At 36.7% G+C, this 27724-nt stretch overlaps 4 protein-coding genes across 4 annotated transcripts; 3 read left to right on the top strand and 1 right to left on the bottom strand.

The window, feature by feature from the left end:
- Window positions 1-1556: 1556 nt before the first annotated feature.
- On the bottom strand, window positions 1557-1880 carry LOC127796916 (uncharacterized pyrophosphatase/phosphodiesterase C725.05c-like). Its single transcript, XM_052329319.1, has one exon. The coding sequence runs from the start codon at window positions 1878-1880 to the stop codon at window positions 1557-1559; it is 324 nt and encodes a 107-aa protein (XP_052185279.1).
- Window positions 1881-15658: 13778 nt separating this feature from the next.
- Window positions 15659-18879, top strand: LOC127796155 (60S ribosomal protein L35-like). Its single transcript, XM_052328151.1, has 4 exons — window positions 15659-15807; window positions 15904-16039; window positions 16440-16596; window positions 18637-18879. The coding sequence occupies exons 1-4, from the start codon at window positions 15804-15806 to the stop codon at window positions 18709-18711; spliced, it is 372 nt and encodes a 123-aa protein (XP_052184111.1). The 5' UTR covers window positions 15659-15803; the 3' UTR covers window positions 18712-18879.
- A 3275-nt stretch (window positions 18880-22154) lies between these two features.
- Window positions 22155-24940, top strand: LOC127798301 (ankyrin repeat-containing protein At5g02620-like). Its single transcript, XM_052331767.1, has 4 exons — window positions 22155-22517; window positions 22714-23268; window positions 23382-23791; window positions 23970-24940. Exons 2-4 carry the CDS (start codon window positions 22932-22934, stop codon window positions 24843-24845), a joined length of 1623 nt encoding a protein of 540 aa, XP_052187727.1. The 5' UTR covers window positions 22155-22517; window positions 22714-22931; the 3' UTR covers window positions 24846-24940.
- A 145-nt stretch (window positions 24941-25085) lies between these two features.
- Window positions 25086-27345, top strand: LOC127798302 (uncharacterized protein At1g24485-like). Its single transcript, XM_052331768.1, has 3 exons — window positions 25086-25654; window positions 25755-25995; window positions 26620-27345. The coding sequence occupies exons 1-3, from the start codon at window positions 25297-25299 to the stop codon at window positions 26837-26839; spliced, it is 819 nt and encodes a 272-aa protein (XP_052187728.1). The 5' UTR covers window positions 25086-25296; the 3' UTR covers window positions 26840-27345.
- Window positions 27346-27724: the final 379 nt, after the last annotated feature.

The following is a 27724-nucleotide window of genomic DNA, read 5'->3' as shown; positions in this document are numbered from 1 at the left end:
AACGCGAGTAATTTTTTTTTTTTTTTGGTCATTATTAATTTAACACTCCCCTGCACTCGACAAAACTTGCATCCTGTGGCTGTGGCATGCACAATGGAAGTGTAGCCATTCATTATGCGGTTTTTGTAAGTACTTCCTCCATTAGAGTTTTGTTTTTTATTAATTAATTTATCATTTATCCTAAAAAGATGCAAATTGTAATTTATACAAATCGTCAAAGGCGACACGTGGAAGGAAGCTATATGTAATTAATTTGAGAAATTCAAAAAGTTCTCAAACCAATTAGAGAGATTTAATAAATTGTAATATTTAATAATTAAATTTTAACATTTAAGCGTTGACCATACAAATATGATATCACAACACTTGTCCTAAAATTGAAAGTTTCAATCTCTGATATATGGAAACGACTTAGAGATATTGTTTTGATGTTTCTAAATTGTTTTTTGTTTCAAAAATGATAAAAATGACATAAAATATTATTTGGGTTATTTCTATGATTTACTAAATATTTTAAGGATGTTTCACAAATTATAAAAAATTATCGAAAACAAATTTCCGGCCGAAAATGCATTTCCAGCAACCGAGCTCGTTGCTCCCTCGCCGTGCATGACTTGGAGCCCCCTCGTCGTGTTTCAGAGCTTTTCTTATATTTCTCTCAATAGTCTTTCTATCAATTCTGAATGATGTAAAGCTGTTCTCCATCACTATTCCCACCTCCCAACTACTCTAAAAGATATATATATATATATATTTATTCTCTATATATATTTAAATAAATATTAAATATATAATGAGTTGTCTATAGAAAAAAATCAACCTGCACTATAACAATAATTGTATGTTGAAGAAAGTTCATTCGTATTGGGTAATATAATATTTGTTCAACGTGAACAAACTCAGGAAAGACGTGGGCTTCACCCTCTTCCCTTGTATGCCTGCATTGGGGCAACGTAGGCAATAGACCACTTATTTGAGATATAAATATTTGAATTTTGGAAGTGATCCAAATATTCTATTATTGGTTTCTAAGGGAAAAAAAAGTTTAAAAAATAAAAAATATTGAGAATAATTATTGCATAATTAATTTGTAAAATTAGGTAATGGTGAAAAGTTATTATGAAACTTATGTTTATGTTAATTTATATTATGTTTGAATAATTTTTTATATTAAAAATTATATTATTTTAATTTACACTTTATTCTGTAATTTTATTTTATTTTTTTAAATATTATTTTTTCGTTGGCCTGTTTGGGTCCTAGAAGAATCGAATTGGCAAAACCCAAGGTTCCATTGTTTGGAGCTCCTTTGCTTTGATGCCCAGAATCTGCGTGCGTCAGTGTCACTATATTGTCTATCTATCTCCACATTCTTGAAAGATTTCACTTTCTTCCCCTTGGGAAACGGCACCTCGGCCCCGTGCCCCGATGAAGATGGTCCTCATCGAGAACAACCCATGGTTTCCGGCGCACTCTTGCATCGACGTGTTTCTCTGCTCCACTGTGAATCCCTCTTCCACCAATCCGATTATCGGCGGAATTCTGTAGCTGACGGACTAATGCAGCCGCTCCGGAAACTCCTCCTTCTGGTAAGCTTTCAGAAACTTTCCCTTCGTCGGTTGATTTGTCGACCAATTCTTCGTACGTTCACTCTTTTTTACAATCTGGGACAGCTCCAGATCTGAGTCTGGCGTGGCGCTGGACGAATGTGGAGGATTGGACACTACTGTTGGACCCAGGTCAATCCACGGCGCTAAATCGTCGAGAAAGGTGAGTTTCTGATCGCACGTGCCGACCATTCCGTGATCCCCCAGCAAGATGATGTTCAAATCCTCAAAGACTCCTCTTTTCCCCAAACCATCGATAAGCCGCCCGACCATCTCGTCGATTTTAGCCACTGCTTCGGTGATTAGAGAATCGCGGGGGGCCAAACTGGTGGCTTGCTCTTCTGGGTAGTGAAAATACAGTGCTATCTGCTATGAAGGAAGGAATCTCGTGGATTGGCAGATCAAAGTACGTAGCTCAAAACAGTGTCAACTCGCTCTTCGGAAGGAAGGGACTGATTTTTTGTACTTCGGACAGAATTTAACTTGTGTCCAGAGTACTAAAGGCTCAAGTCCTTGGGTGAATGCAAAGAAACACTAACCCAAAGACACAAGGGCCCAACAAAAAAACTAAACACTAACCCAAAAAAATCAACACCTAAAGATGCCCGACAATAGCAGTGCATAAAATTTTAATAATAGAATCCAACTAACAAAAATTGTTGATTTGATTTAATTTTTGACAAAATTCAATTCAGTTCATTTTTTTTTTTATTTCGATTAATCAGTTTTGGTATAATTTTAGGATTGGCCTCTACCTTTCGATGGACAACTGTTGTCGTCCCCATCTCTAATTCTTTGTCACTGTTGTCATCTCCTTCTCCAGCCTTTGAGTCTTCGACCTTCCTTCTGTTTCGCCTTCCCCTTCACCTTCTCCAACCAACGATCAAGATTGACCCTCTCTTCCTTTTCTTCGACTGATGACCAAACTAATCCACCATTTCCCGTCCTCTTTGTTCCAACCACCGGCCCACAAAGTTGAGTTTCAGTTGGGGTTTTTATTTTTTAATTGTTTTGTAGTTTTGGTATGGTTTTTCAACCTATTATTGATTGTAATTTGTAGACTAATTGTAATTTACAGCAAATGCTCTGATTTGTAAACTAATTGTTGATTGTAATTTGTAAATTGCATGAACTGCACAAATTTACAACAAGTGATTGTAATTCACAGCAAGTGCTTTCATTTGGTTTTTCAGTTTTTTAGTATTATTTTTTTCAGTTTAAGTCGGTTTCTTCAGTATTTCAATTTGTTTGGCTTGTCGGTTTTTGTCGGTTGTCTCAGTTTCGTCAATCTTTTAGTTTGTTCGAATTTTTTTCAATTTTTTTTTCATATTTTTTATTTTATTTGGTTGGTTCGGTCTTTTTATTTTTGTTTTGTTTTTTTAATTTTCTGTTGTTCGATTTTTTAATTTGTTTGGTCGATTTGATTTGATTTATCTATTGAAATTTAACTTATTTGGTTAATGAATTTCAATCGATTCAATAACTAAACCAACTATATTACATAGTTCTACCCAATAACATAGATAAAAATAAACAAAGTCTCATTTTTTATTTTTTTTTTCTTTTCAAAAATAGTAAGTAACATGGGCGGGTATTAGAGGGGAACAAGTTTTATGATGTATAAATGACAAAAATTAAAATAATTAGAATAAAAATTTATTGGGTTTTAATAATTAACAATTTACTTTATATTAGGTCAATAAAAAAATAATCCAACTATTAAATTTATCAACTCAATGAATCATTGTAAGGACGTCCATTTACTTATTCATGAAGGTGACACCACCTGGCTGTATTTATCATTTCTTTTGTCACGTTTCTTCATCTGATTGTTTTAGCTCCATCAAATAATTAGCTAATCTCAATTATTTATACTCGATTGGCAATTTTTTATTTCATTGTTTTCAAGATACTCAAAAAATAAATTTATATATCACTTTTGAAATTTAATCAAATTACACTGATTACCTCTTTATTTTTGGAAATATCACTTATCTCTTTTTTCTTCTTTAAACAAATACTTAAAATGTCCATTTTACCCTTATCTTTATACTAATCCAACCTTTTTGTTCTTTTCTTTCCTCTCTCCTTTGCTCTACTCTTTCTTTCTTCTTCATCCAGGATGAACTTATAAAAAATGAGTGGATGAGGTGTTGCACGATCGATGAGGGCTGCATGCATATAATTAGATAAATCACACTAAAGTCACAAAACTTTGATATGTTTTGTAACGTGGCCACTAAACTTTAATTTTGTACAAAATGATCATAAAATTCTAAAATATTTGTAATGTGATCACTAAATTAATTTTTCAACAAACCCTTTGTAATACCCAGGAAATTATTAAGAGTATATATGGTATTTAATGAAAGGTATAACTGGAATTATCGAAAGAATAAGGCTATAGAACACATTAACGCAGTTTTAGACGATCAAATCAGTCGGAGGGAGTACCATGAACCCTAGATAGCCAAAGAAAATGGTATAGTATCGACAAGTGATTTGAATTATGATTTTTAGTGATGAAAGAAATGGGATCGGGAGCAATTTTCGGTACAGCTAAAATGCAACTGCAAATTAGGCTTAGAAACCGAATTGTTATAAGGACTTCCGGGAAGTCAATAGAACCCTGAGGGGGCTCCAGTTTTTCGTAAGGAACAGCCCTTCAGTGGTTTCAGGATGAAACAATGGTCCGATAAGGACACTGGGGCAGAATCGTCTTTATCGAGTAATCTTGGACTATTAATTTTACGTTTTCAATATTGAAATGCAAATTGAATCAATGTTTAAGGGTATAGTTGCAATAAAGGAATTGCCTAAGTGAAATTAAGATTGAAATTAGGGGGTTAATGTATAATTTCTTTATATTAATAGTGTAATATATATATAGATATACATATATAATGCATATACGTGTGTGCGTGTGGCTGGTTTCTAAGAAGCTTCGGAGAAGCTTCATGGCCGAAATTCCTTGGAGTAGTGGCCAAGTTTTGATGCAAGTGGGAGCAAGGAGTGGTGGCCAAGGCAATTGAGTCGATGCTTAGCCTATAAATAAGAAAAGAAAAGAAGAGAGAAGAAGAAATGAAAATGAAAAATGCTGCAAGTTATGGCCGAACAGAGACGCTGGCCGAGAAAGAGCAAATGGTTGAGAGATCGAGCAAGCAAATGGTGGTTGGTTAGCTTCAAACGGCGGCTGGAGGCGGCCAAAAATCGCAGCAACAACAGTAAGCGGCCATAGCCGCAAGGTTGCAGACGGCCATGGCCGACGCTAGCAGCAAGTCGTGTAACAGCCCACCTGTTCAGAGCGTGTTATGCCTTAGGAAATTTGGTCTCTTTTTTTTTTTTTATATCCGAAATTCCCTAAGACCTTATCTAGTGCTGGACGAGATGTTTACACTAGAAAATAAATACAAAGCAGAAGCTGAATCGAACCTGCTCATGAATATTTGGACATAATATTTATTACAAAGTTATTACATAAGCTTTTGAAAATAAAACAATTGTACAAAATTCTTAAACTATTCACATTACATCATAACATGGCACATTCTCGCATCACTACACATCTCCAACCTCGGTATCATCACTGCAAGTCCCGACTGAAAGGTTGAATGTTCCAAGGGTAAACCCGAGTTAGATGATAAACCATCTAAGTAAGGGTACATAATGTTATGTCATGTGTGTATGCAATGTCTTACCTCGTAGGTGTCAACTGCACCCTCAGGCTACCAACCATTTTAGCGGCCACCTCTATCGAAGCTGGGGTGTATGGGTGCACCCTTGGTAAGGCAACGATGTCAGTTCGTACTCCCTACGGCCTCATATGCGGGTGATCAATAACATCGACGTGTATTTATGCATTTCATAATCATGTCATGGATGCAGTCTATATGTCGGGTACATATCATAACATGTCAATATGATGTAAGCATTCTCAAGGATATAATCGTACCAAACTTGAAACGGTACACTTACTACTAAGTTGCCTCAAAAGACATGTCGGCCTCGAAAATCGTGCCGAACGGCTATTTCTCAATCTTCTTGCCCTCAAGGATTCCTAAAACATCAATTTATTTTTAGAATGTCATTTCACAATTTTTTCATAATTTCTATAATTTTTCTTTATTTCTAAGCCTTATTTCTCCAAAAATTGCATAAAAATTATCTAGACTTACTTAAAGTCTAATTTCTCTCTGTTAGAATTCCTTAAATAATATTTCTAAAATTCTGGAATTTTCTTGAAATTTTTTCAACTTAAATTCCTATTTTTCCCTTATTTCCATAATAACCAAATTCCCTAAATAAATAACTATTACATAATAATTATCTAAAATTTCATATTATTCAATTTCTCTTCACTAATATTTTCTTAAATAATGCTTCTAACATTCTGAAATTTTCTTGGAATTTTTCAAATTAAAATCCTATTTTTTCTTTATTTCCATAATAGAAAAACTACTTAAATAATTAATAACATTAGCATTTCCAGAAATTTTTTTTTATAACATGGCATAAACAAAATTCCAGATTTAAATAAAATTTTTACAAAATTTTATTTCTTTTATTTTTATTTTTCTTTTATTTTTTTTATTTTCTTTTCTTATTTTATTTTTTGTCGGGCGCGTGAAGGCCACGCGCCTTCTTCCTACTCGCGGGCACGTGGCTACACGCGCCCGACTGGGGCTTCTTCTCTGGTGAGCATCCTCGCCGCCGGCCGGCGATCCAACCTCGAAACTTGATTTTTCTCCTCCTATCCTCTAGATCTTGATATTACGAACACAATGGTGCAAAAATTAATAATAAAAAAAAAAGGTCGAACTTACCTTGAATCGGCCGAAATACCCCTCGGCTCCAGCGAAGTTTCAAAACTCCGGCGTGCTCGATTCCTCCTTCTTCACAACTCCGTTGGCCACCAAAGTTACCAGAAATGTTGCCCACGACTCAAAGACCAAGACCTCGCTCTCAAATCTCTCAAACACTCTCCCCATCGACCGATCTAAGCTTTGAAATTTTTGGATGAGAAGCTTCGCTCGATCGAGGCTATTTATAGCCAAAACTCCGCCGTTGAACGTCCCATCGAGGCACCCACGTGCCCTAGAAGCCATACCCGGCGTCCTTGCAAGCATTAAAACCCCCCCTTAACCCTAGATGGCCAATTGCAGGCGCGACCATGCTCTGGTCGCGTCTGCTCTGCAAAATCCAGATTTTCTAAATTTTTTTATTATATATATATACAAATATATATTATATATACATATGAATTTACATACATACTTATATATACAGCAAGCTACATACATACATACATACATACATATTAAATTATATATACAACAAACTATATACATACATACATACATACATACAGCAACACAAAAATCCTATTTAAACACTAAATAAAATAATTTATACTTGTTACCTATTTATACATACTTATATTTACACTTATACATAATTTCTGGCATAAGCATACTTAAATAGCATAATTTAATTAAACTTAAATAAATATATCATATAAGCATAACTTAGTTAAATTAAATTTATTCGTAATGACTTAGGGTATTACAAGTCGGGCGAACTAAAGCAGCTGTGAGGAGGCTGGTGGCGGCCATGGCATTGACCGGCAAGGCCTATGGCGACGAGTGGAGGCCCAAGCAGCAGTCAGCAAGGACGGTGGTGGCGCCCGAAGGTGGCTGCCGCAGCCATGGCAGCCGCGGAGCTGCAATTACCGCAGCATGGCGACAGCACGCAGGAACCGCAAGCAGGAAACAAAGAGGCTGGATGCCCGCGGGGCGGGCGGCGGCGATGCACGGTGGCGTTGGCAAGCTGCGGTGGCCGGCGGGAGGGCCAGGAAGGCCGTGTCGAATCGGTCGGCGGTGCTGGAATGCGCTGGTGCGCAGAAGGAAGTGTGGAGGAAGAAGAAGCAGGGGAGAAGAGAAGAAAAGAAAAGGAAACTAAAAGAAATGGAGAAAAAGGAAAGGAAAATAGGGAAAATTCTCGAAAAAATTTCAAAAAATTTCGAGGATTAATTTGAGGCTATAGGAGCATGCCAAAGGCAGGAAATTACTCAGACGAGCATTTTAAGGCTTAGCACGTATTACGAGGTAAAAATTGACTTTTCGCATAAGGTGAGTGGTTTGACTCTAGTTTTACCTTTGTTTTGGATATGTCTTGGTGTGAGTGTAGTGAGTTCAGGTGAACGAGTGACACGGTAGGGCACTCGAGACCAGAACTCGGGATGCTATGCTTATGCATTTTATTCATGTATATATGGCATCATTTGCATATTGATCATGTGGTATATTGCATCAACAGTTTTTATTTGCAAAAGAGTCAGTGCATGGCGTGTGATTTTTATATCATCGAGTATTGATTTTCGTGTCGTTATTGGGTCCGTAAGGGACAGGATGGGGTCTTCTTGAGAATCAGACAAAGTTAATCCTGGTGAACGAGTGACACGGTAAGGCACTCGAGAGATTAAGTATGTCGCAACAAGGTCAACCCCAACGGTGTGTGGAAGGTGTTTTCCACGGGAGGTTGAATATGTCAGGGAGATTTCTCAAGATAGACGTGTTTTCATGTGTCGTTTCATCTGTATATGCCATGCTCGTATGTCTTTTACGCTTTATGTAAATTGTTTCATGTCGTCACTTAGATGTTTTGTCATCTAACTTGGGTTATGCCCCTGGAACGTTCAATGTTCCAGTTAGGGACTGCTGCGAGGGCAAGGACATGGCCGGTTGGAGGTCAATGATGCTTAGACTGATAATTGTTGTAGCCTTTTGGGGTTTTAGTATGTATTTCAGCTTGTGTATGAATACTTGTACGACCATGTTGTTATCATTTGGTCATTTGTATTACATATTTTGTTATGGAAATACTATGTAAGAATCACGGTATTTGATGTTAATATATCCACTGCGTTATGATATGTCTCGTTTAGTTGTTAAAATTATTGATCTTGTTAAGTTAAACGGGCAAGACTAGGGTTTTCGGGATCCTGCGTGTGCATGTGAAAGTTGTTCATGAAGCACTGCGAGTGATGATGTATTTTTTCTATAAAAAAAAAAAGATTCTCGAAAATACCCTTATAGTGACACGCCCGACGAGGCAGGGTGTTACACCCTTCGTCGGAGTTACTGATGTGGCATTGATGTGGCAAACACTAAAACACACATGCTGATTGTGTAATAACTTTCAATCAAATGCAATCACATGTCACAACCCAAACCCTCATAAACCCCAATTTTCTCTCTCTGTATTTGTCGCTTTCAACTTCTCTCATTCTCCATCATTGTCTATTACAACTCGTTGTCCCCGTCGTTGATGACGTTGTTCGCCTCTATCCCTCTTTCTTTATCTTCCTATTCTTGTCCGTGTTTGCTACCTTTCTTTTGGTCGTCGTTCGCCACCATTCGCCTCCGACGTAGCCATTGTTGCTACCACCATCAACATTTCTAGTTGTCATTTGTTGCTGACGCTTTCATCGTTGTTCGCCTCCGATTGCTTTGCCATCTACACCTCTGGTTAGTCGTTGAATCGCCGCCACATCTGATTGCTTTGCCATCTATTCTTTCGGTCAGTCGTTGAATCATCGTCGTCTCCAACTGCTTCACCACCCGCTGCTTTGTTGTCGCCTCCGCCTCTGGTCACCCACTGCTTCGTCGCCGTCTCCGACTATTTCGGTCATTGCTGCTTCACCCATCGCCGTTCACTAATAATATTTTATGAATAACTTGGTCAAATATTAAATTTTTTAAATAATTATTACATAAATAATTTTAAAAAAATAATTTGACATGCTAACAAAAATTTCATAAGGCAGAAAAATATCATGTTTGCATGAGAAGATGGGTTTAGAAAAATTATACAAAATTGTTTGTCTGAAAGGAAAATTATTTTTCACCCAAAAAATTGGCTGTTCTTCAAATTTACTCCAAACTTGAAACCAAATCGCTGATAAATCTATATGCACCGTCATGAATATATGTTTGTTGCTCCAACATTAAAGCGGTTTCGTTAGATCCCCGCGGGTCATTGCAGGGCATACATAATAGATTTGGGCAGAGCCCACGAAACGAGTACAAATTGCCATCCCCTGCCCTGGCTATCCTCCTAAACCCCATCTAACTGTATAACCAAGCTTAGCTTAAAATATATCCAAACGCCATCCAAGCTCCCAATATATCATTCCAAGGCCAAGAAAATTAGACAGATCTTTTTGGGTTAACATAACAGCATCTGCAAATATCAAGAACTATTGTTGAAACAAACGTACAAAATAGATATGGTAAGAGTGAAATGATTATAAAAGTTTGTCAACATCTATATCATACAAATTTGTGTTGTGTTTTATAGTGTGAATGTATGTGTGTGTGGGTGATTGTCCCACATTAGTTGTGTAAAGAGATGGGAGTGGGTATTTATACTCCTCCCTTTCACTTGGATTTGGGCCCTAAGGGGCACCCAGATTTTGTGAGCGGGCGAACCCCTTGGCCCACGCGCGCGCCATCGCTGTCCGTCCAGTCGGGTCATATAGATATATTTTTATATAAAAAAAAATTTAAAAATAAATTATTTGCATTAATTTTCTTTTTGCTTCTTGTAGAAGCAGTTTTGGGTACCTAAAGCGCGCAACATCCTTTATTTCGTTGGCTGTTCGTCTTCCTGGAACGTCAGACATTCAAGCCAGCGATCAATGCCGACTTGAATGGTGCATCGTCTCGGTGCCCTCGAACCAGTCTATAAAAGAATGGTCGAGCCTCATGTTCAAGGCATCCGAGTTGCAGCGTCAGTCTTCCCTATTGCTTCGTGTTCTATCCCACAGAGAGCAACCTCCTTCTGTTCTGCCAGATCCAGTTGATCGAAATCGTCGTTCGTCGGAGTGTTGACTGCACTCTCACCCTGCAATTAAAACATAATAAGAACAAATCATAGTAAAACTTTTATATTTTTTTTATTTTAGTGAGAGGTTTATACTCGCCAGTGTACGAGTGCAGTTGTAGTCCAAATTTAAATTTATATTTTCTGGATGAATCCAGGTCGTTCACTGAGAGATTTATTTATGGCAAAAGAAAAAAAATGTCACACACACGCACACGCATTTGGACAAATTGGCAACAAGGTTTTTTTATGAGTTTTTTTTAGACAACAGATACTAGAAAATAAAGTAAGTCAGAAATTGAAATAAACATTAAACGTAAAAATATGAATTTGGATAGTGCTTGAGTTAAGACAATTTCAGTACCAACCCGTTGATTCCCAAATTTTGGGAGGTTTGAAGTTTGAATTTGGATAGGCAAGGTAACAAATCTTGCTTTGAAGTTTTATATGATAAAAAGTCAGATGGATTATTTGGGAGGTTTTGGTTCAATTTGTTAACATGTTACAAGAAGTGACAAAACAAAACTAAATTCAAAAAGTAAATAAATGTTTTTTTGGTTGGTTATGATAAGCCTGAGAAGAAGTTTTGGAGGTGCACGGGGATCCAAAAATCAAGAAATTCACCACCTTTAGGCAAGACTGAGTCAAATATTGAAGATAGTGATATTGTGGAGCTACAACCGAGCTTATATAAATTTCTTAATCATGAAGAAGAAATCGAGGAGGAGGAACCTAGAGAGAGAAATAATGAGCAGCGAGGAAAACAACGACAACAATAATTATTAAGTAGCTAGCTAGGAAACCAACAGTGGGCACAAGAAAATAATAATCAAATTCTCCCATATATCATCAAGGAATAATTCTTGAGGGCCTTTTCAGATAATTTTATAAAATAGAAGTAAAAAAAATTAAAATACCTTCATCTATATTATATTATATTATATTATTTTAATATAATATAAATAAAAATATTTTAATATTTTAACCCCCATTCTATAAATTTGTCTGTCAATTTATTTAACCTTGTAAAAAAACTCATCATTAAGATTAGGGACGGATGCATGTATAAGTTACCTTGAACTAAAACTCAAGATACCTCATAATTAAAAATAATTTTTTAATATAAAAATAATAAATTTTACTAATAATTCACTCCAAAAAAAAAAAATTTAATCGCTCCCTCCCTGACAACATAAATTTATGAATCCACCCTGATAAAAGACTATATATCAAGCCTACAAAGAAGACAAGACAGCTTGGCATAAAGAGTGTACTGTGAAATCCAAGCAAATGAGTGCACTATCAACCAATGCATTTTTACAGGTCCAATTGATTCTCGTTAACCTTCCTACCTTGAAAAAGCTAAAGAGTAAATTTAACTTTTAGAGATAAATAATTTCATCCCTAAAATTTTAAATTTTATCGTTAATTTAAGAAAAAATAAAAAATAATAAAAATTTAAACATAAATAATAAAAATATATATAATATAAATTATATAAATAAAAGTTTAAACGTAATTTTTTATATTTATTTAATATAAATAAAATTTCTGATAATTAACAATTTATTTTAATTAATTGAATAGAAATTAAAAATTTATTTATATAATCATTAATTTAGAGATAAAAATTAAAATTAAAATATTTTTAATTTAAATTCATATAAAGATGTAAGATAACAAAAATGAATATGAAATTCAAGTTAATTAATTTAGTTAATGAAATATAATTATAAATATTCAGTTATAATTAACAATTATTATTATTGATGTCTGTATTTTATTCCTCATCACTCTCATTATTATAAAACGAGTCTCCAGATTTGTCGATAGTTCAACAATAGTTATAAATTGTTTTAATATTACAAATATTATTTTATTCATTTGATCTTTCCACACAATCATCTCACTGATGTAGCTGCACATTCTCACATTTGGGTGATAGTCTATGTCAACTCCTAATTTTTACTTTACACCTCGATCATCGTCTGTATCATTTCCTCATTCTCGTTCCGAGTGAAATGCAATTTCTCGTTAATCTAAGTGAATCTTAGTCTCATTCATTCTAAAATTATCGAACAAATTGAATAAACTCATCTATATCATCATAAAATTCTCGAGTGATTTCATCTCTTCTTGAGTTATACTTATTATCAATCCACTTACGATGCGACAAAATTTTTATTTTAAATCCAATAATATATATGACCAAAAAAATTATCTTTGTGCTTATTATTTTCAATAATAAATTAAAAAGGAGTGTGAAATTTTAGTGTATGTTGTTTTAGTTTATTTAATGCAATGCTTATTTTCTTTATTAGTTGAGTCAGTGTTAACTCATTCAATATTTTTCTATTAGGGTGTATTTGATAGCATGAAAAATACATGAAAAATGTCATATCCAAAAAATTGAATTTTATTTTTAGTGTTTGACACATTATATTTTATTTTCCATGAAATTCAATTCCATGGTACAACCATTAAAGTATATTTTTAACTCTTTTCCACGAAAAATTCTATCTAAAGAGGATATGATTTTTGTTTTCTATATAAATTAAAAGATATTTTTCTTTCTAATTAAATATTATCAAACACTAACTTAGATATTTCTGTTTTGAGTGTTTTTGGACTTAGTAAAAGTCCTGCCGTTAGAGCATTTTTAGAAGGAGATTAATGGGGTCTACTTTTAGGGATATTTACTAAAGTGAATATATATATATATATATAGCTGATATTCTTCAACTTCAACAACTTATAAATTGTAGACGTACGATTCAATGAATAAAATAATTACTTGTTTTTTATGCTCTCAAACTAAGCATTTTCTTTTTTTATATATAAGTAAATAAAAATAAGTAGCTTTTTGTTATTATAATGAAAACCAAAAGGAATAATCAGACAAATCTATGAGAGGTTAATTAGCATACTGGTGGGGCAGGCCGGAGGGCATGGGAAAGACTTACCTGTCCATCTCCACGTTTACATTTTGGAAAATACTACAAAGCTCGACAATTTTACTGAAAGGGGTAAAAAGATGATTTGCCCTCATACCATGCTCTTTTCTTGCCCTTCCCATGGATTCTCTCCTCCTCCCCCCCCCCCCCCCCCCCCGGTTTTGCGCATCTCCCATGCCATGGCCGTTGTTTTGCCTTTCCGTCGCGCCTCGCTATAGTCGCTTTGCCTCCGTCACCTCTCTGTCATCGCCGCCTTGCCTCGCCGACAATCGATGCAGCGACTGTCGGCGAGGTGAAGTAAGGCGATGATGGCAAAGAGGCGACGGAGGCGAGGCAACTGCAGCGAGGCACAACAGAGAGACGAGACGACGGTCATGGCAGGGAAAATGCGCAGAATAAGGGGGGCAGTGCTCGCTTTGTAAATTTGCAAAGTAGATGGGGTAATATCGTTTTTTTGCCCCCTTTCTGTGAGCCACTCGGTAGACCTGTCAGGCCCTGTAGAAGGACTCTTATATTTTTAGGATATTTATTTTTATCTTTCATCCCTATATTGATATCTTAATATGAATATTTGATAGATATATTTTTTAGTACTTTATATATTTTATTTTAATAAATTTAAGGAATTTGACTTTAGTGTAATAAAAATAAAAAAAAAACAATAGCTAGATATATTTTAAATTTTTTCAATATATTAAATAATAAAAATATTACTTTTATCTGTCGATAGTAAATGTAAGAAGCAAGGGCTGTCATAATTAGATAAGGTTTAAGTTTGTGATAATATGTCTTATTTAGGATTTTTTTAATCTATGAATTATAATATACAATTATATATAATTATATTAAAATATGGTATCAATATGGAATCTTATTTCCTCTATCTTATGATAGTTTGTAATGTTTGGTCTCTTTTGAGACTGAACCCTTTATCATGACTTCTAGCTCGATCCATTATCGTACAAATAACATTTTCTATTATAATTTAAGTAGAAAAGAACTTTCCTCTTCTTGTATCCCTAATCCTAAAGTATTAGCTAAGGATAAAAAAATCACCCATCGTCCTCTTATATTTGTAACAATCAGGATGATATTATTAAAACTTACTTGAAGATAAATAACTCCCTTTGATATGCTACACGCATTGCATTCTTATGTGAACCAATATGTGTATTCTTACATGAATTAATTCTCGATTATTCAACAGGTATTTTGAATACCTTGCCTGCACCTTCTCCATGCATGAATATTTTTTTATACTTAAACTTTTTCCTCAAATGCTAATTAAATATTTATTATTTATTTTTAAAATTAATAAACACAATTTTGCATTTAATTACAAAAACATACTTTTATTAACACTATATTAAAAAAAACACAACACGATGTAATAATAGGCCCTAAGCTTATATTTGAGAAGTGGATAATTGTGGAAGATTATTATTACCAATATATAATTATTATTATTTCTCTTCTAAATGAAACGATGGAAGGCTATTACAATAATTAGGGTGCATGGGAGGTCCTTTATTGGAGCCCACCTTTTAATTAGGTATATATATGGTCTACATTAAATTAATGGAAGAACTAATCTAATTAAGAACTTACAATAAATTAAGAAGCTTTAATGTGCATGTGCTTAATTTGACCTTTTAGATTCCTAGAATATTAACCTAGAGACATCATAACTCTTTGAAATATAATTAATAATTACACAACGAGTGGTTCCTCCAAAATATATATCATACAATATTCAAAGCCACACAACTTATCCATTCATTGTTCCATGCCTGCATAAATGTCTACATTATAGTACATATAATAATATAGCATGCATGTCACACCTACGTACAAATGCCCTAGAGCATGTGTCCTGCGCGCACTGCACGTCCAATAAGCTTGCCATGCAACCCACTACGTACGTTGTGTCCTTCTTGTGCTTGCATGGATGAGCATGGAAGCAAGATTAGTGTTCGAGCATATTGCCGTGGAAGCTGGACATGAACGGAGAAAGAGGTCTTTGCGTTTTAATATTGTCTAGGCATGGAAGGGGACCACAGAAAGAGAAGAAAATTAATTTGTTGGGCCTCTATCATGGGCTTAAAATCATATCTTGGAACTAGAAAAGCCCATATTGGATTGGGTAATTCTATGATACTTGTTGGGCCTCCAACCCCGATATAAGCTTAGGTTAACAAGCCCACATTAGTTCGGCACGAGCTCGATCCATCCACCGCGCCTTTCAAGATTAGGGTTTCGACGACGGAGAGATTAAAACCGCAATCGACGGCTAGGGTTTCTCCGTGTTCTTATTTGTATCTCAGAGAGAAAGAGAGAGGGAGGTAGGAGACGGATCGCCATGGGTAAGATTACGCGAACAAAAATTGGATGCATCTTATGTATGAGTTAAGTAGTTTCCATCCTAAGACTGAAGGATTTTGTGGTTTTTTGCCTATTAGCGAGGATCAAGGTTCACGAACTGAGACAAAAAACGAAGGCAGAACTGCTCGCCCAATTGAAGGATCTGAAGGCAGAGCTCGCTCTCCTTCGCGTCGCTAAGGTCACAGGTGGTGCCCCCAACAAGCTCTCCAAGATGTAATGCTACTACTCCTCCCTTGTCTCTTTCTCCCACTGTTCCTGTACTTTCATTCTGCAATGTTTTTTTTTTTTTTTATTCTTTTCTGGTTTTGGGATTACGCCCCCTCGCGGGCGCCCCACACACCCGAGCCCCAACGGAGAGTGCAGGGGGTAAATCAGGGAACCCAGCGGTGCTCGGTTTCGATCCCGGGACAATGACTCTAACCATGACGGAGCGGGTCCCCGCGTGAATCGCAAGAACTGCTGGGCTGTGCCCCTGGTTTTAATATGGAAATTAGTTGTTGGTTGTGAAGTGATAAATATTTTTGAAGGACCTAATGGGATTATGGGATTGGAGATTGTGATGTTGTTGTATGATGATGTGCTTTTTCATTTTGATGATTTTGAAATCAACCAGAAAGTTGGTTCGGTTGTCGATAGCTCAAGTGCTAACGGTGATATCCCAGAAGCAGAAGGCGGCTCTGAGAGAGGCCTACAAGAACAAGAAGTATCTTCCTCTCGATCTCCGTCCCAAGAAGACCCGTGCCATCCGCAGACGCCTCACCAAACACCAGGTTATCTTCCTCTTCCATTATTATTTTTATCTCTTTTCTTTTCCAACACTGAATTTTTATATAATTTTGACTCCTGAAAATTGAGGCCTTTCATTTGTATTTAATGCAATAATATCGGATGTGTATTGTGTAATATGTCATATGCTGTGGGAATATGAAGTGATTATGATGAATACCAACATTACTGTTAAAGACAATCAGAAAGGTTCTTCACATCGCTTAAGAACTACATCATTTGGTCATTTCACTTGCCGTTTTGCTTATACATGGTTTTCTGAAATCACGTGTTGCCGGTAATGATTTTTTCTTGTGAAATACTTGGCGATGTGTATAAACTTTTCTTGGCATGATTTAGTATAAAGTATTGTTTTTTCTCTTGTCCCTTGTCTTGCTGCTTTCATTGCTTTATTGGCTTAATATCCAAAATCTAAGAATGTTGCCAAATAACTTGGGGCTGTATAGGAGAGGTGTTGATTATCAATTTTAGATCTCAAGTTTTATGTAAGGTTTTGTTTTCTTTTAAAAATAATGAAAACTGAATTATTTGTTTAATGGCTTTATTTTTTCAAGATTTTGAAAAGGTGAAAATTAACCATGGTTGGCCGTATAAATCTTATTCATTTTAAATGGTTATTAATATATATAATAACTCTATTAACATTGACCGCAGAAACATTAATGTAGAAAACTTTTGTCTTTTATCTCGTTCTTTTCTCCTGGTTGACCCAATCTGCTAGCAAGCTGCAAGCCTACGCTCTCAAGTCATTCTTTTTCCGGCTCTCTGCTGCCAGCGGCTCCTAGGTCAGGAAGGTCTCAGCTCCTTTTGTGTGGTTGTTTATTCATTCCCAAGCTCTTTGGTTTGTTTATTTCCTCCTAAAAGAACTTTGTATATGGACATGACAATTCACCTATATTCTTGGATTGGCAAACTATTTTGACAAGAGGCATTCAGTCAACAAATTGATAGGGTTGTATTACAATGGCTGAAATTAGGGCTTCAGGCTTAAATTCAATGAAAATTGTGGCTTGCCACACTCAATTAGGAATAAGCGTGTGTTCAAATTGAAGTGCAGAGGACTGAAGTTGGCAACGGACATGTTCAGAATTTTTTAGGAAGGTAGAGTTGAAATCACTATGGAAGTGCTGGTGAAGGAGACAGTTACCAAGGTAGTTTTTCTTCTGGTGGAGGATGAGGTGGAAGCAGTGCCAGCAGCAGCAGCTGCGAAAGCACAGGAGAAATTGCTTTTTTTCCAAATTTTATGACTTTTTTTAAAGAAAACAGGCAACTAAAATACTATTTCTGTTTTTGCTTCTAAAAATTTTGAAAATTAAAACCGAAAAGAAAATCCTGCCAAATGAAGCCTAATACTTTCAGTCGCATTTTGCCTCATTGAATTATTTGCTTAAATATGTTGGAATTACCTCTTTCCCTGCTTGTTAGATTTTTGAGTATGTGATGTTTCTCATGTGTTTTTTTTCCTTCTATTTTCACTGCTAAAATGGTATGAAAGGCTATTGTGTGAAGGCCCAGTTTTCTTGAGTTGCTGTTTTTCATTACATGGAAACGGTGTTGCCTTGGAATATTGTTGCCGTAGTGTTTTTTCATTGCATGGAAATGTGGTTGTCTTGGTATATATTTGGCGCATGCAAAGTATCTGGTTGCCTGGCTCAATTTGGCTATAGTTTTAATGGACAAGGGACTTAAACCTACTGCTCATGTTAGTTTTTGGTGACCTTTGTTTTTGCTAGTGATGGAATTCCCTTTATCATGCTTCCCCAATTCATTCTTGCTTCAACGCGTAAATTGTTTATAGCCTGAATAATATTCTGATGTTGCTCTTCATTGCCATGATACTCACTGTGGTCTCTTGTTTTTGTTTCATTCTTTATTTCTTTCTTCTTTTTTTATCAACTTGTGATCAAATTTTGGAAGGGGCATGTCAAAATGCTTGTAGTTGAGTGTGATTGTTATATATATGTCTTAGTTTCCAGCAGACTTATGTTGAACTGTCGTTGCATTTTCTTGTGATTACTGTGCAGGCCTCATTGAAGACTGAGAGGGAGAAGAAGAGGGAGATGTACTTTCCAATGAGGAAATATGCTATCAAGGTTTAGGATTTAATGTCTGCTAAAAGACAAGTTTTGTATTAGTTAACTCTATTATGCTTTGACATTGAGGAATGAGGATTGTGAAATCTTTTCCTGTTTACTTCTCTTTCCTAGTCACGGAACTTGTTATTGAGGACAACAAAAAAATGAAGATTTTGTTTTATATTTCTTTTATTGTTATGGTAAAAATTACATGGGATGTTCCCCACTTTTAAGATTGCCTCGGAAAATATGCCTCCTAAGAAATAGAAATTACACTCATCGGAATTTCCTCTTAGAAAATTAGTGTGTGGTTCAACTACAATTTTGCCTTTAATATTTGTCAACTAAGATTTAAATTTTAAAAGATGATTATTTTGCTGAAATGTTGATATTATTATATGTAACCAAATCCATTGGATGGCTTTCTTTTTGTATGTAATATATATATATATTTTAATTTTTTGTTTTGCGCCCTCAGCCCATTTTGGTCATGTTACGGGTTGGTAAAGAAACTCTTGTTTATTTTTGGGCTTGGTAAAGAAACTCTTTTTAATGAATAAAAGGGATTTTATGATTTTTGTTGTTGTTTAGTTAATAACAGAAACTGTTTGCGTTTTAAAGTTTTTATTAGCTTTCCATAAAATAAAGAAGGTGTTCCATTTCCGTGGGAATCTGCTTTATTATAATCCATTAATTAATTTCAATAAGAGAAAAGGAGGAGAAATATTGCAGTTGCAGGAGGCTGGCTGTCCCAATCAGTCAAAAATTTTAACTTGTTGGTTGGACGACGACTCCAAAATTAATTAATTTATTATTATAAGGGACAATAATTTTTAATCCTTTTAAATGTGTCTTTTTGAGTCGAGAGGCTGATGATAATGATGAGATAAAATTCTCGTGATGCATTTCCCTGGCCATTAAGGGTGCGATTGATAGAAATAAAAAATAAAAGTAAAATTTTAATTTTATAGAATTTCAATTCTCAGTCTAACTCTTAAAAATTTTAATTTCTTGATTTTTAAAAAAAATTATTATTTAAACTAAGATAGAATTTGAATTTCATGGAATTGAAAAGTTGTTTGATAGAATTTTTTAAAATTTAAATAAAATTCAAATTCTACCTCATTTTTCACCCTAAGTGTTTTCACTTATAACTAACTAATCAAGAAAGGTTAAAATTGCAGGCCTGCCAAATGGTGAATGAAGCAACCGCAATCCCTTATATAAAAAAGACTTAAATTTTAACGAACGAACGAGACTCTCTTGGTTTTTAAAGAAAATGAAAAACAGATGATGATGATGATGACAAGGATTGATTTAATAAACAACTAGTGGCCACTACCAAACCTGGCTTATGAGTCAGCAGCCCAAAAGCAAACTTTTCTTTTATATATATATATATATATATAAACACACAAATTATAAGAAACATCTAGAATTTTAAGAAAATAATCATTACTTAAAAGACTTTGATAAAATGTGAAGAATGCTGCGCTGAATTTGAAGCAAGCAAGCAGCTCTCCATTCCATGCAACCTTCCTAATTAAACTATTTATATATATATTTTATAATTTTTTTATTCTATTGTGAGAATAAACATCTAACAAGTCGCAATTTTGAAACATTATTCAGAGCTAAAAGCAGCCACTGAAATCGTGTCCATCGAGGCGCCCTTTGGTTTTGTTTGGTTGGGCTGTCTGTATTGCGCACGTGCGCTGTGATCACTATTATTATAAATTCACAACCATAATATGATATATCTATATATGTATTTAAATATTTTCACAATTCCCCATTTGTTCCACTTTCTTTCCCCCCCAGCTTAGTTCAGTTCTGTCTCCTCTCCTCTCCTCTCCTCTCCTCTCATTGGACCTTGATTGCATTTTTCATTATTTTTATCCCTCTTTATATATAATTGTTGTTTTAAAATTAATTATTTAGTTATAATATGTTATTTTGAAAACCTCAATTTAATTGCGATACTTTCGAGGAGGAGGGTATATCTGGAATTTCCAACCCTCAATTTTAATTTAAAAGTTAATAAATATGAGTTCCCATTTTTATATGATGATGATGATGATTTCAATACCCATTAAAATATATAATAAAAAAAATTCAATTCATTGGCAGAAATTGGATTATGTATAGTAGTAGTGTAACATGAAATGATTGATCATGAGTGCCAATAAAAAAAAAAAAAAAAATTGAATTATCAATTGGATTCTTGACATGGAAGGGAATGATTTCACATGCTCAGCTCAAGTGGAGTAGTAATGGAATCATTCAACTTAAATACATATATATATTGCAAAATTGGCCCGCCATTAAAGGAAAATTCTCCCCCCCCAAATTCAGGCAGGCTGGCTCAACCCAATCCAATCCAATCCCATTTTTGCCATTGTTTACTTTTGTTTATATGTGTATGAAGCTTATCACGCAATTATTCCCCCCTTCAGGTCTTTGTTTATAAATTATTATTATTAATTTATTTCATCTTACACATATTTGCCACTTAACCTGAGTCCTCTACACCTTCAACAAATATAATTTTACAATCCCATCCATACCCATTCTTTATGAACAATTAATTTAAGATATATCAAGATAAACCCCCCACCCCACCCCACCCCTTCAAGCTTATATATCCCAAAACTGAAAAGGCTTAATTTAAACAAAAAATAAACATGGGTTCTATTTGAAAAAGGCTTAAAATAATAATGGGTACGAGACATAGGACAAAAAGTCCAAATGGATACACAAGTATGAGTAGATGTGAGTAGAGTAGAGCCTGCCTTTACTGTTAGAAATAATTTAGAATTACGATAAGATCAAGCAGACCCATTCCTTCCACCCACACCTAACCTAACCCATGAGTCCTCTCCTGCCTAATTGTAACTGCATCTGCATGGTTAAAAGGATTGGATGATTCTAAACATCTCAACTATATTTTGGGTTATAAATGCCATCTCTTTTATCATTCTCAAAAAAAATACAATATTTTTATATAATAATTTACTTAAACCCACTCGCTACAAAGTAAAGAATTCATCATAATGTCATATTTTCTTATTAAAAAAAAAAAAAAAGATGGGAAGGAAAAATACTTAGCATATCTCTAATCTCAACACCAAAAACAAACCGGTGACCCATCATAGGCCAGAAAATCCAAAATCAGAGAGCCCCACTAATACAACGTATTGGTACGATTGCACCGCTACTTCCCTAAAATATGAAATTTCAAACACCGTCCGACCCTTTGTCGCGTCAAGGCTTCCAACCCCCCCACGCTCACTGTCGCGCGTGCAACCACTCCACAGCTAAACCTCACCCGAAAATGGGGGTTCTCTCCGCGCGTGTTTCTGGTATTACAGTTGCTCCATCGCCCACCACCTCTGGTCTCGTTTCAGCCTGTCCCTCCATCACCATTCTCTTCCTTTCTTTTTTATCATCATCATTATTATTATTATTGTTTTTTTTTTCTTTTTTTTTTTTTTGGTGGGCGATGAACTCTCAGATTATCCATCGTCATGATCATGGTGATCATCAACTTTACAAAAAGCCATTTCTTTATTTTAATTCAGATCCTTGGGTGTGATTCAGATTTGTATATCCAAAAGCCATTTTGTTGCATACATGTGCCTCTCGTCGTCTGGCATTTGTTCTCTTTCCTTCCCTTTCCTTCTTCCCATATAAAGAAAGCCTTTTTTCCTTCTTGTTGATCATAAAGACCTGGTTTTTCACCTATAAACATACGTATATTGACAAGACATTTGTGGGTTCTTTGGTTTTGGATGGATGATAGGAAGAGCCACACCTTCCTTCGTCGCCAGGTAGCTATGGCGCCTCCTTTTTCATTTCCCCCCTTTTTCCCTGCTCTTTCTGTTTCTCTCTGCGATTCAATCTTTTTAGTTGTACCCCATTCCTGCCGTAAAACAATGACATGGAAAGAAAAAGGGTTTGGTTTTTAATGGAATGTTGATTCTTATATGGGATTCAATTGACTTTTGATTATTTGTTTGTGTACAGGGCATTGATTTGGGATTGACAGAGGTGGAAATCAAATTCCGAAGGGATAAATTCAGATGATTGTGTGTTTCCGGGTTGCATTGCATAAACATACATAAGTCTGTAGAGCTTGAAAATGCGATTGTTGATCTGGGTTTTTGAGGGGAAGAAGAAGAGACTTAGTAGCTTGTACTATTGATTAGCTTTAGAGGGGTTTTCTTTCTGGGAACCAAATAACCATGGATTCAGCGGCAGCGCCTCAGGCCGCTGCCCGGAGAAAGATGACAAAGCAGTTAACCGGGAAGAGAGATGACACCCCCCTGCACTCTGCAGTGAGAGCCGGGCAGCTTCGCGCTGCAATGCAGATCATAGGCAGTGCAAAAGGAGAAGAAAAACTGGAAGAGCTACTGCTGAAGCCAAACCAGGCTGGGGAAACGGCCCTTTATGTTGCGGCCGAATATGGATATGTCGAATTAGTTTGGGAGATGATCAAGTATTATGATCTTGTGGCAGCCAGTGTCAAGGCTAGGAATGGTTTTGATGCCCTGCACATTGCTGCCAAACAAGGAGATTTGGGTATGCCTGTCTCTGTATTTGGCTTCTGTTTGTTTGTTATGTCATTATATGATTTTTCCCATTTGATCATTCTGAGGAGGAGATAATTTGCTCTCTGTTTTGGCATTTTACAGAGGTAGTGAAAGTACTAATGGAGGCTCATCCCGAGCTCTCGATGACTGTCGATATGACAAACACCACAGCTTTGCACACGGCTGCAACGCAAGGGCACTTTGAGGTGGTGAATTTTTTCTTGGAGTCAGAGAGCAGCTTGGCTACAATAGCCAGGAGTAACGGGAAAACCGCGCTGCATTCTGCAGCGAGGAACGGGCATTTGGAGGTGGTGAAGGCCCTCCTCAGTAAGGAGCCCGAGATCGCCACAAGGACTGACAAGAAGGGGCAGACCGCGCTTCACATGGCGGTGAAGGGGCTGAGCCATCAAGTGGTGCAGGAGCTGATCAAGGCAGACCCTTGTTTGGTAAACATGGTTGATACCAAGGGAAATACAACACTGCATATAGCAGCTAGGAAAGGAAGGGCCGAGGTAAAAAAAAAAATGGTCTTTCTTTGCTCTCTCTAGATCTAAATTGCAACATATTACCTAATCATTGTACGTGTATTGATCCATGCTCTGAGCTCCATCTCATTAACATATATCGACAGAGAGCTCAGGGGATGAGGTAAACCGATACCTGGCTGGCTGATTAATTATGCTTGTGCAGATTGTTAAATTGCTACTAGAGCACAGCAATACCGACACGAAAGCTGTTAACAGGTCGAATGAAACTGCAATCGACACTGCAGAGAAGTTAGGGCAGCCCGAGGTAGTTGCCATCCTCAGGGAACACGGAGTCCAAAGTGCGAGCACCATCAGGCCGCAAGTAAATCCAGCCCGGGAATTGAAGCAAACCGTGAGTGACATCAAGCATGAAGTTCACCACCAGCTGGAACATACCCGCCAAACTAGAAAACGCGTGCAGGGCATCGCCAAGCGCCTCAACAAAATGCACGCAGAAGGCCTCAACAATGCCATCAACTCTACCACTGTGGTGGCTGTCCTCATTGCCACGGTTGCCTTCGCAGCCATTTTCACTGTCCCCGGCCAGTATGTCGATGACCCACAGCATGTACCTCTCGGGCTCACTCTTGGGGAAGCAAACATCGCGCCCAAGGCCTCATTTGTCGTCTTCTTCATCTTCGATTCAATTGCCCTCTTCATTTCCCTTGCTGTTGTGGTGGTGCAAACCTCAGTTGTGGTGATTGAGAGCAAGGCAAAGAAGCAGATGATGGCAGTAATAAACAAGCTAATGTGGATTGCTTGTGCACTGATTTCGGTGGCATTCCTAGCTCTGGCATTCGTCGTGGTTGGGGAGGAGGAAAAATGGCTGGCAATCGGAGTGACAATCATGGGATCAACCATAATGGCTGCTACCTTGGGCACAATGTGTTACTGGGTAATTATGCATCGAATTGAGGCCTCCAATTTGAGGAACATACAGAAGAACTCACACAACAGCAAGGCTCGGTCTTGTAGTGCCTCAGTGATGTCGGATACAGAAGTTCTGAACACTGAGTTTAAGAAAATGTATGCAATTTGAAGGCTTCATACCCAATACTTTCCTCTTCCTCTTCTACATATTATCTTCAATGTGCATATACTTCTGACGGATTCAATGGTAGTTTCTCTTTTCAAGATTTGGACGAATTGAGTTGCCAAGGCAGCAAAAGCAAGCAAACAAAAACACTTTCTCTTAAAGCCGCTATCAAACATAATATATTAAATCTCGTAAATGTCTTTGAATGTAGCAAATGGAAGATGTCCTGAATTCACTATGGAAATTTGGCGGCTTCTGTTTGGAAAAATTTTCACTCTCTTGTAGCCGGAATTTATAGCTCAGCCTCTCCTGCACTCTCTTCCAACTAGGAATCTTAAAAATCGTTTGTTCATCTATCTATCTCTGTGCTATAATTTAACTCAACTCTGAGGCCCCTTGTTGTTGCGGAATCAATCAAATATAGACATAAATTTTGTCATGCTCACATAACAACATGTTGCTGCTGCTGTTGACTCTATCTTCTCTTCTACCGTGCCCAAAAGCCTTCACCTACACCGACCTCCGGATAGACTGCGGTTCGCTGAACCCTTCCAACGTCACCGCCGGCGGCGAACTCCGGTGGCGCACAGACGAGGAATTCATACGAGGTGGAGAGAACAAGCTCCTCCAGACCACCAATCTGAGTAACCCAATTCAAATGAACACTCTTCGCTTCTTCCCCAAAGGCAAGGCCAACTGCTACGAGCTTCTCCTTTTCACCAAATACCATGAGTTTCTGTTCCGAGCTGGGTTTTACTACGGCGACTATGATGGCCTCTCCAAGCCGCCCAGTTTTGGGCTCCAGATAGATGGTAATTTAGGCGAATTTGTGTTGATTATTGCCACGGAAATCTCATGTTTTTTTTTTATTAAGAGCAGGTATAAATAATTTCCTGAATTATCTTCTAACAGGTAAATTGTGGGCAAACGTGACGACTTCTATGGGGCAAGAGCCGGTTTATCACGAACTGCTTTATATCTTGAAGGAAGAGCAAGTGAGGGTGTGTTTGGTTCGCGAGAAAATTGATGAGATTCCTTTCATTTCGTCGCTTGAAGCCACGGTGGTGTATGATTCCTACCAGTATATGGACAACAACACGGCTCTGTATCTTCATAGCAGGATCAACTATATAGGCGCCAACAAGTCTGTTGAGTAAGCGAAATCCAGCCACCAAATCCCAAGTATCTCTGCTCGCAAACGTCCTGTCCTTGTTAAAGTTTCTTCCAACTTGTGTGTATGTTAAAGAAGACTACTAGAAAAATTTATATTCTCGTACAAAACCCAATTTCGTTATGAATAACAAATATGAATAGATATATAAGATACATAATCTTATCAGAATTAGAGTTAATAATATGGGAAATGAGATAGTTTGGACATTGTAGTTGTGTATTTAGAATGTGTTTTATAATAAGAAGAAGATATACAGATTTTTTAAACCAGGTATTTGGAATGCTCGTATAAATTATTTCTAATTTTGTTCATGGAGAATTTTTTTGTAATTTCTCTATACAATTGTGCCTTTACGATGGGTTATGAAGGCATACACTAATGTTGACTCACATTAAATTTGTGTGTGCGCGTGTTTTTTTATTTTAGTTTATGTATGTAGAGTACCCGCATCGACTTTCCTTTGATTTTGTCTACGTCGAGCAAATCTTATATTGCCCGACACATCGTAACAATTTGGTATGTGTGCAACAACAAATAAACACTTGGTTCTGTAGATTCATATCATATCCAGCATGTGTTGACGAATTGCTCTTCCGGTTGCAGGAAAACCATAGGTTTTTCAGAGGAGCGATTCGTTCAACCGAGTTTGGAAATCCAAAGAGATGCCGGAATACCTCAACATTCACCCGCAAGTGATACCAGACGGGTGCTTGTATTCAGAAAACTCTCCGCCGTGGCCGGTGATGGCGTACGCAATCCAAGCTCCAAACCTGACCGGCTCCATCCACTTGACCATCGATTTCTCTCCTCGGACCGCCATTGACGCCTACCTCATCCTCTATTTCATGGATCCGATTGGCCGCTTTCCTCCCAACCAAACAGGCAGAGTTGAAGTCTGGTTCGACGATTTTAAAGTGGCCGTCACCGACGTCCCTAGCTTGTTCGAATGGGGAGAGGTTTTGTACCACGTTGTGACCCTGTTCCCAGTGCGGGTGGCCGGAAATTCGGCCAACGTGACGATTGCTTCGGGGGAGGGATCGACGCTGGCTCCTTTGGTCGATGCAATGGAAGAAGTGTTTTCCGTGGTTGATGTATCGAACGGTGGACAGATTTTCGGCTTCTCGGCACGTTCCATTGTTTTCCTCCAATTGCATTTGCTGCTGCTTCTCGTGATTCCCTAGTTATGGGGGAATCATCGAGATCGAGTGTGTAAAATTGGATTAAAGGCAAAATCATTGTCCACCCAACATAATTTTATCATAGAAAATTCACGCTGATGATTTTTCATAGTGTTTTTAATTGTCAAATCACTTAAAAAGTCCATTAATACTAGCGGTTTGGATGCCAAGGGACTTTTAACAATAATGAAGTGGTGCTTCTTCAGCTTCAAGGTTACGAAAACGAAAATTGACATCGAACGAGCATAAGCATATATACCCACCACCTAAACAACAACAATACCGCACTGCAATCACACATTTGAATTGATCTGCCATAAATTTCTTGGTGAACTTCTTGAAAACTTTAGCTTGAATCTTAAAACCACTGTGTTACAGTGACAGTGAGATCAAGCTCCTTTTCAGCGGATACGTATATGAATAGATCCACTAGCTGATTTGAGGGTTTTGAATGTAGTACTGAATTTTAAGTACAACCGTATACACCTGCTCATTTCCAACTAAGTTTACAATGAATGTTTCTTTTAGTG

This window comes from Diospyros lotus, chromosome 3, assembly GCF_014633365.1.
Source record: "Diospyros lotus cultivar Yz01 chromosome 3, ASM1463336v1, whole genome shotgun sequence".
NCBI lineage: Eukaryota > Viridiplantae > Streptophyta > Magnoliopsida > Ericales > Ebenaceae > Diospyros > Diospyros lotus.
Note: the sequence above shows the minus strand (reverse complement) of the source record. Positions and strands in the feature narration are given on the sequence as shown.

What these genes read in the sequence shown, in the direction of transcription:
- LOC127798301 (XM_052331767.1), top strand. Translation starts at nt 22,932, where the DNA reads ATGGATTCAGCGGCAGCGCCTCAGGCCGCTGCCCGGAGAAAGATGACA. An exon ending in TGCCAAACAAGGAGATTTGG is followed by an intron (nt 23,269 to 23,381) that starts GTATGCCTGTCT and finishes GGCATTTTACAG; the next exon opens with AGGTAGTGAAAGTACTAATG. An exon ending in CTAGGAAAGGAAGGGCCGAG is followed by an intron (nt 23,792 to 23,969) that starts GTAAAAAAAAAA and finishes ATGCTTGTGCAG; the next exon opens with ATTGTTAAATTGCTACTAGA.
- LOC127796916 (XM_052329319.1), bottom strand. Translation starts at nt 1,880, where the DNA reads ATGGTCGGGCGGCTTATCGATGGTTTGGGGAAAAGAGGAGTCTTTGAG.
- LOC127796155 (XM_052328151.1), top strand. An exon ending in CCCAACAAGCTCTCCAAGAT is followed by an intron (nt 16,040 to 16,439) that starts GTAATGCTACTA and finishes GAAATCAACCAG; the next exon opens with AAAGTTGGTTCGGTTGTCGA. An exon ending in GACGCCTCACCAAACACCAG is followed by an intron (nt 16,597 to 18,636) that starts GTTATCTTCCTC and finishes ATTACTGTGCAG; the next exon opens with GCCTCATTGAAGACTGAGAG.
- LOC127798302 (XM_052331768.1), top strand. Translation starts at nt 25,297, where the DNA reads ATGTTGCTGCTGCTGTTGACTCTATCTTCTCTTCTACCGTGCCCAAAA. An exon ending in TTTTGGGCTCCAGATAGATG is followed by an intron (nt 25,655 to 25,754) that starts GTAATTTAGGCG and finishes ATCTTCTAACAG; the next exon opens with GTAAATTGTGGGCAAACGTG. An exon ending in GGCGCCAACAAGTCTGTTGA is followed by an intron (nt 25,996 to 26,619) that starts GTAAGCGAAATC and finishes TTCCGGTTGCAG; the next exon opens with GAAAACCATAGGTTTTTCAG.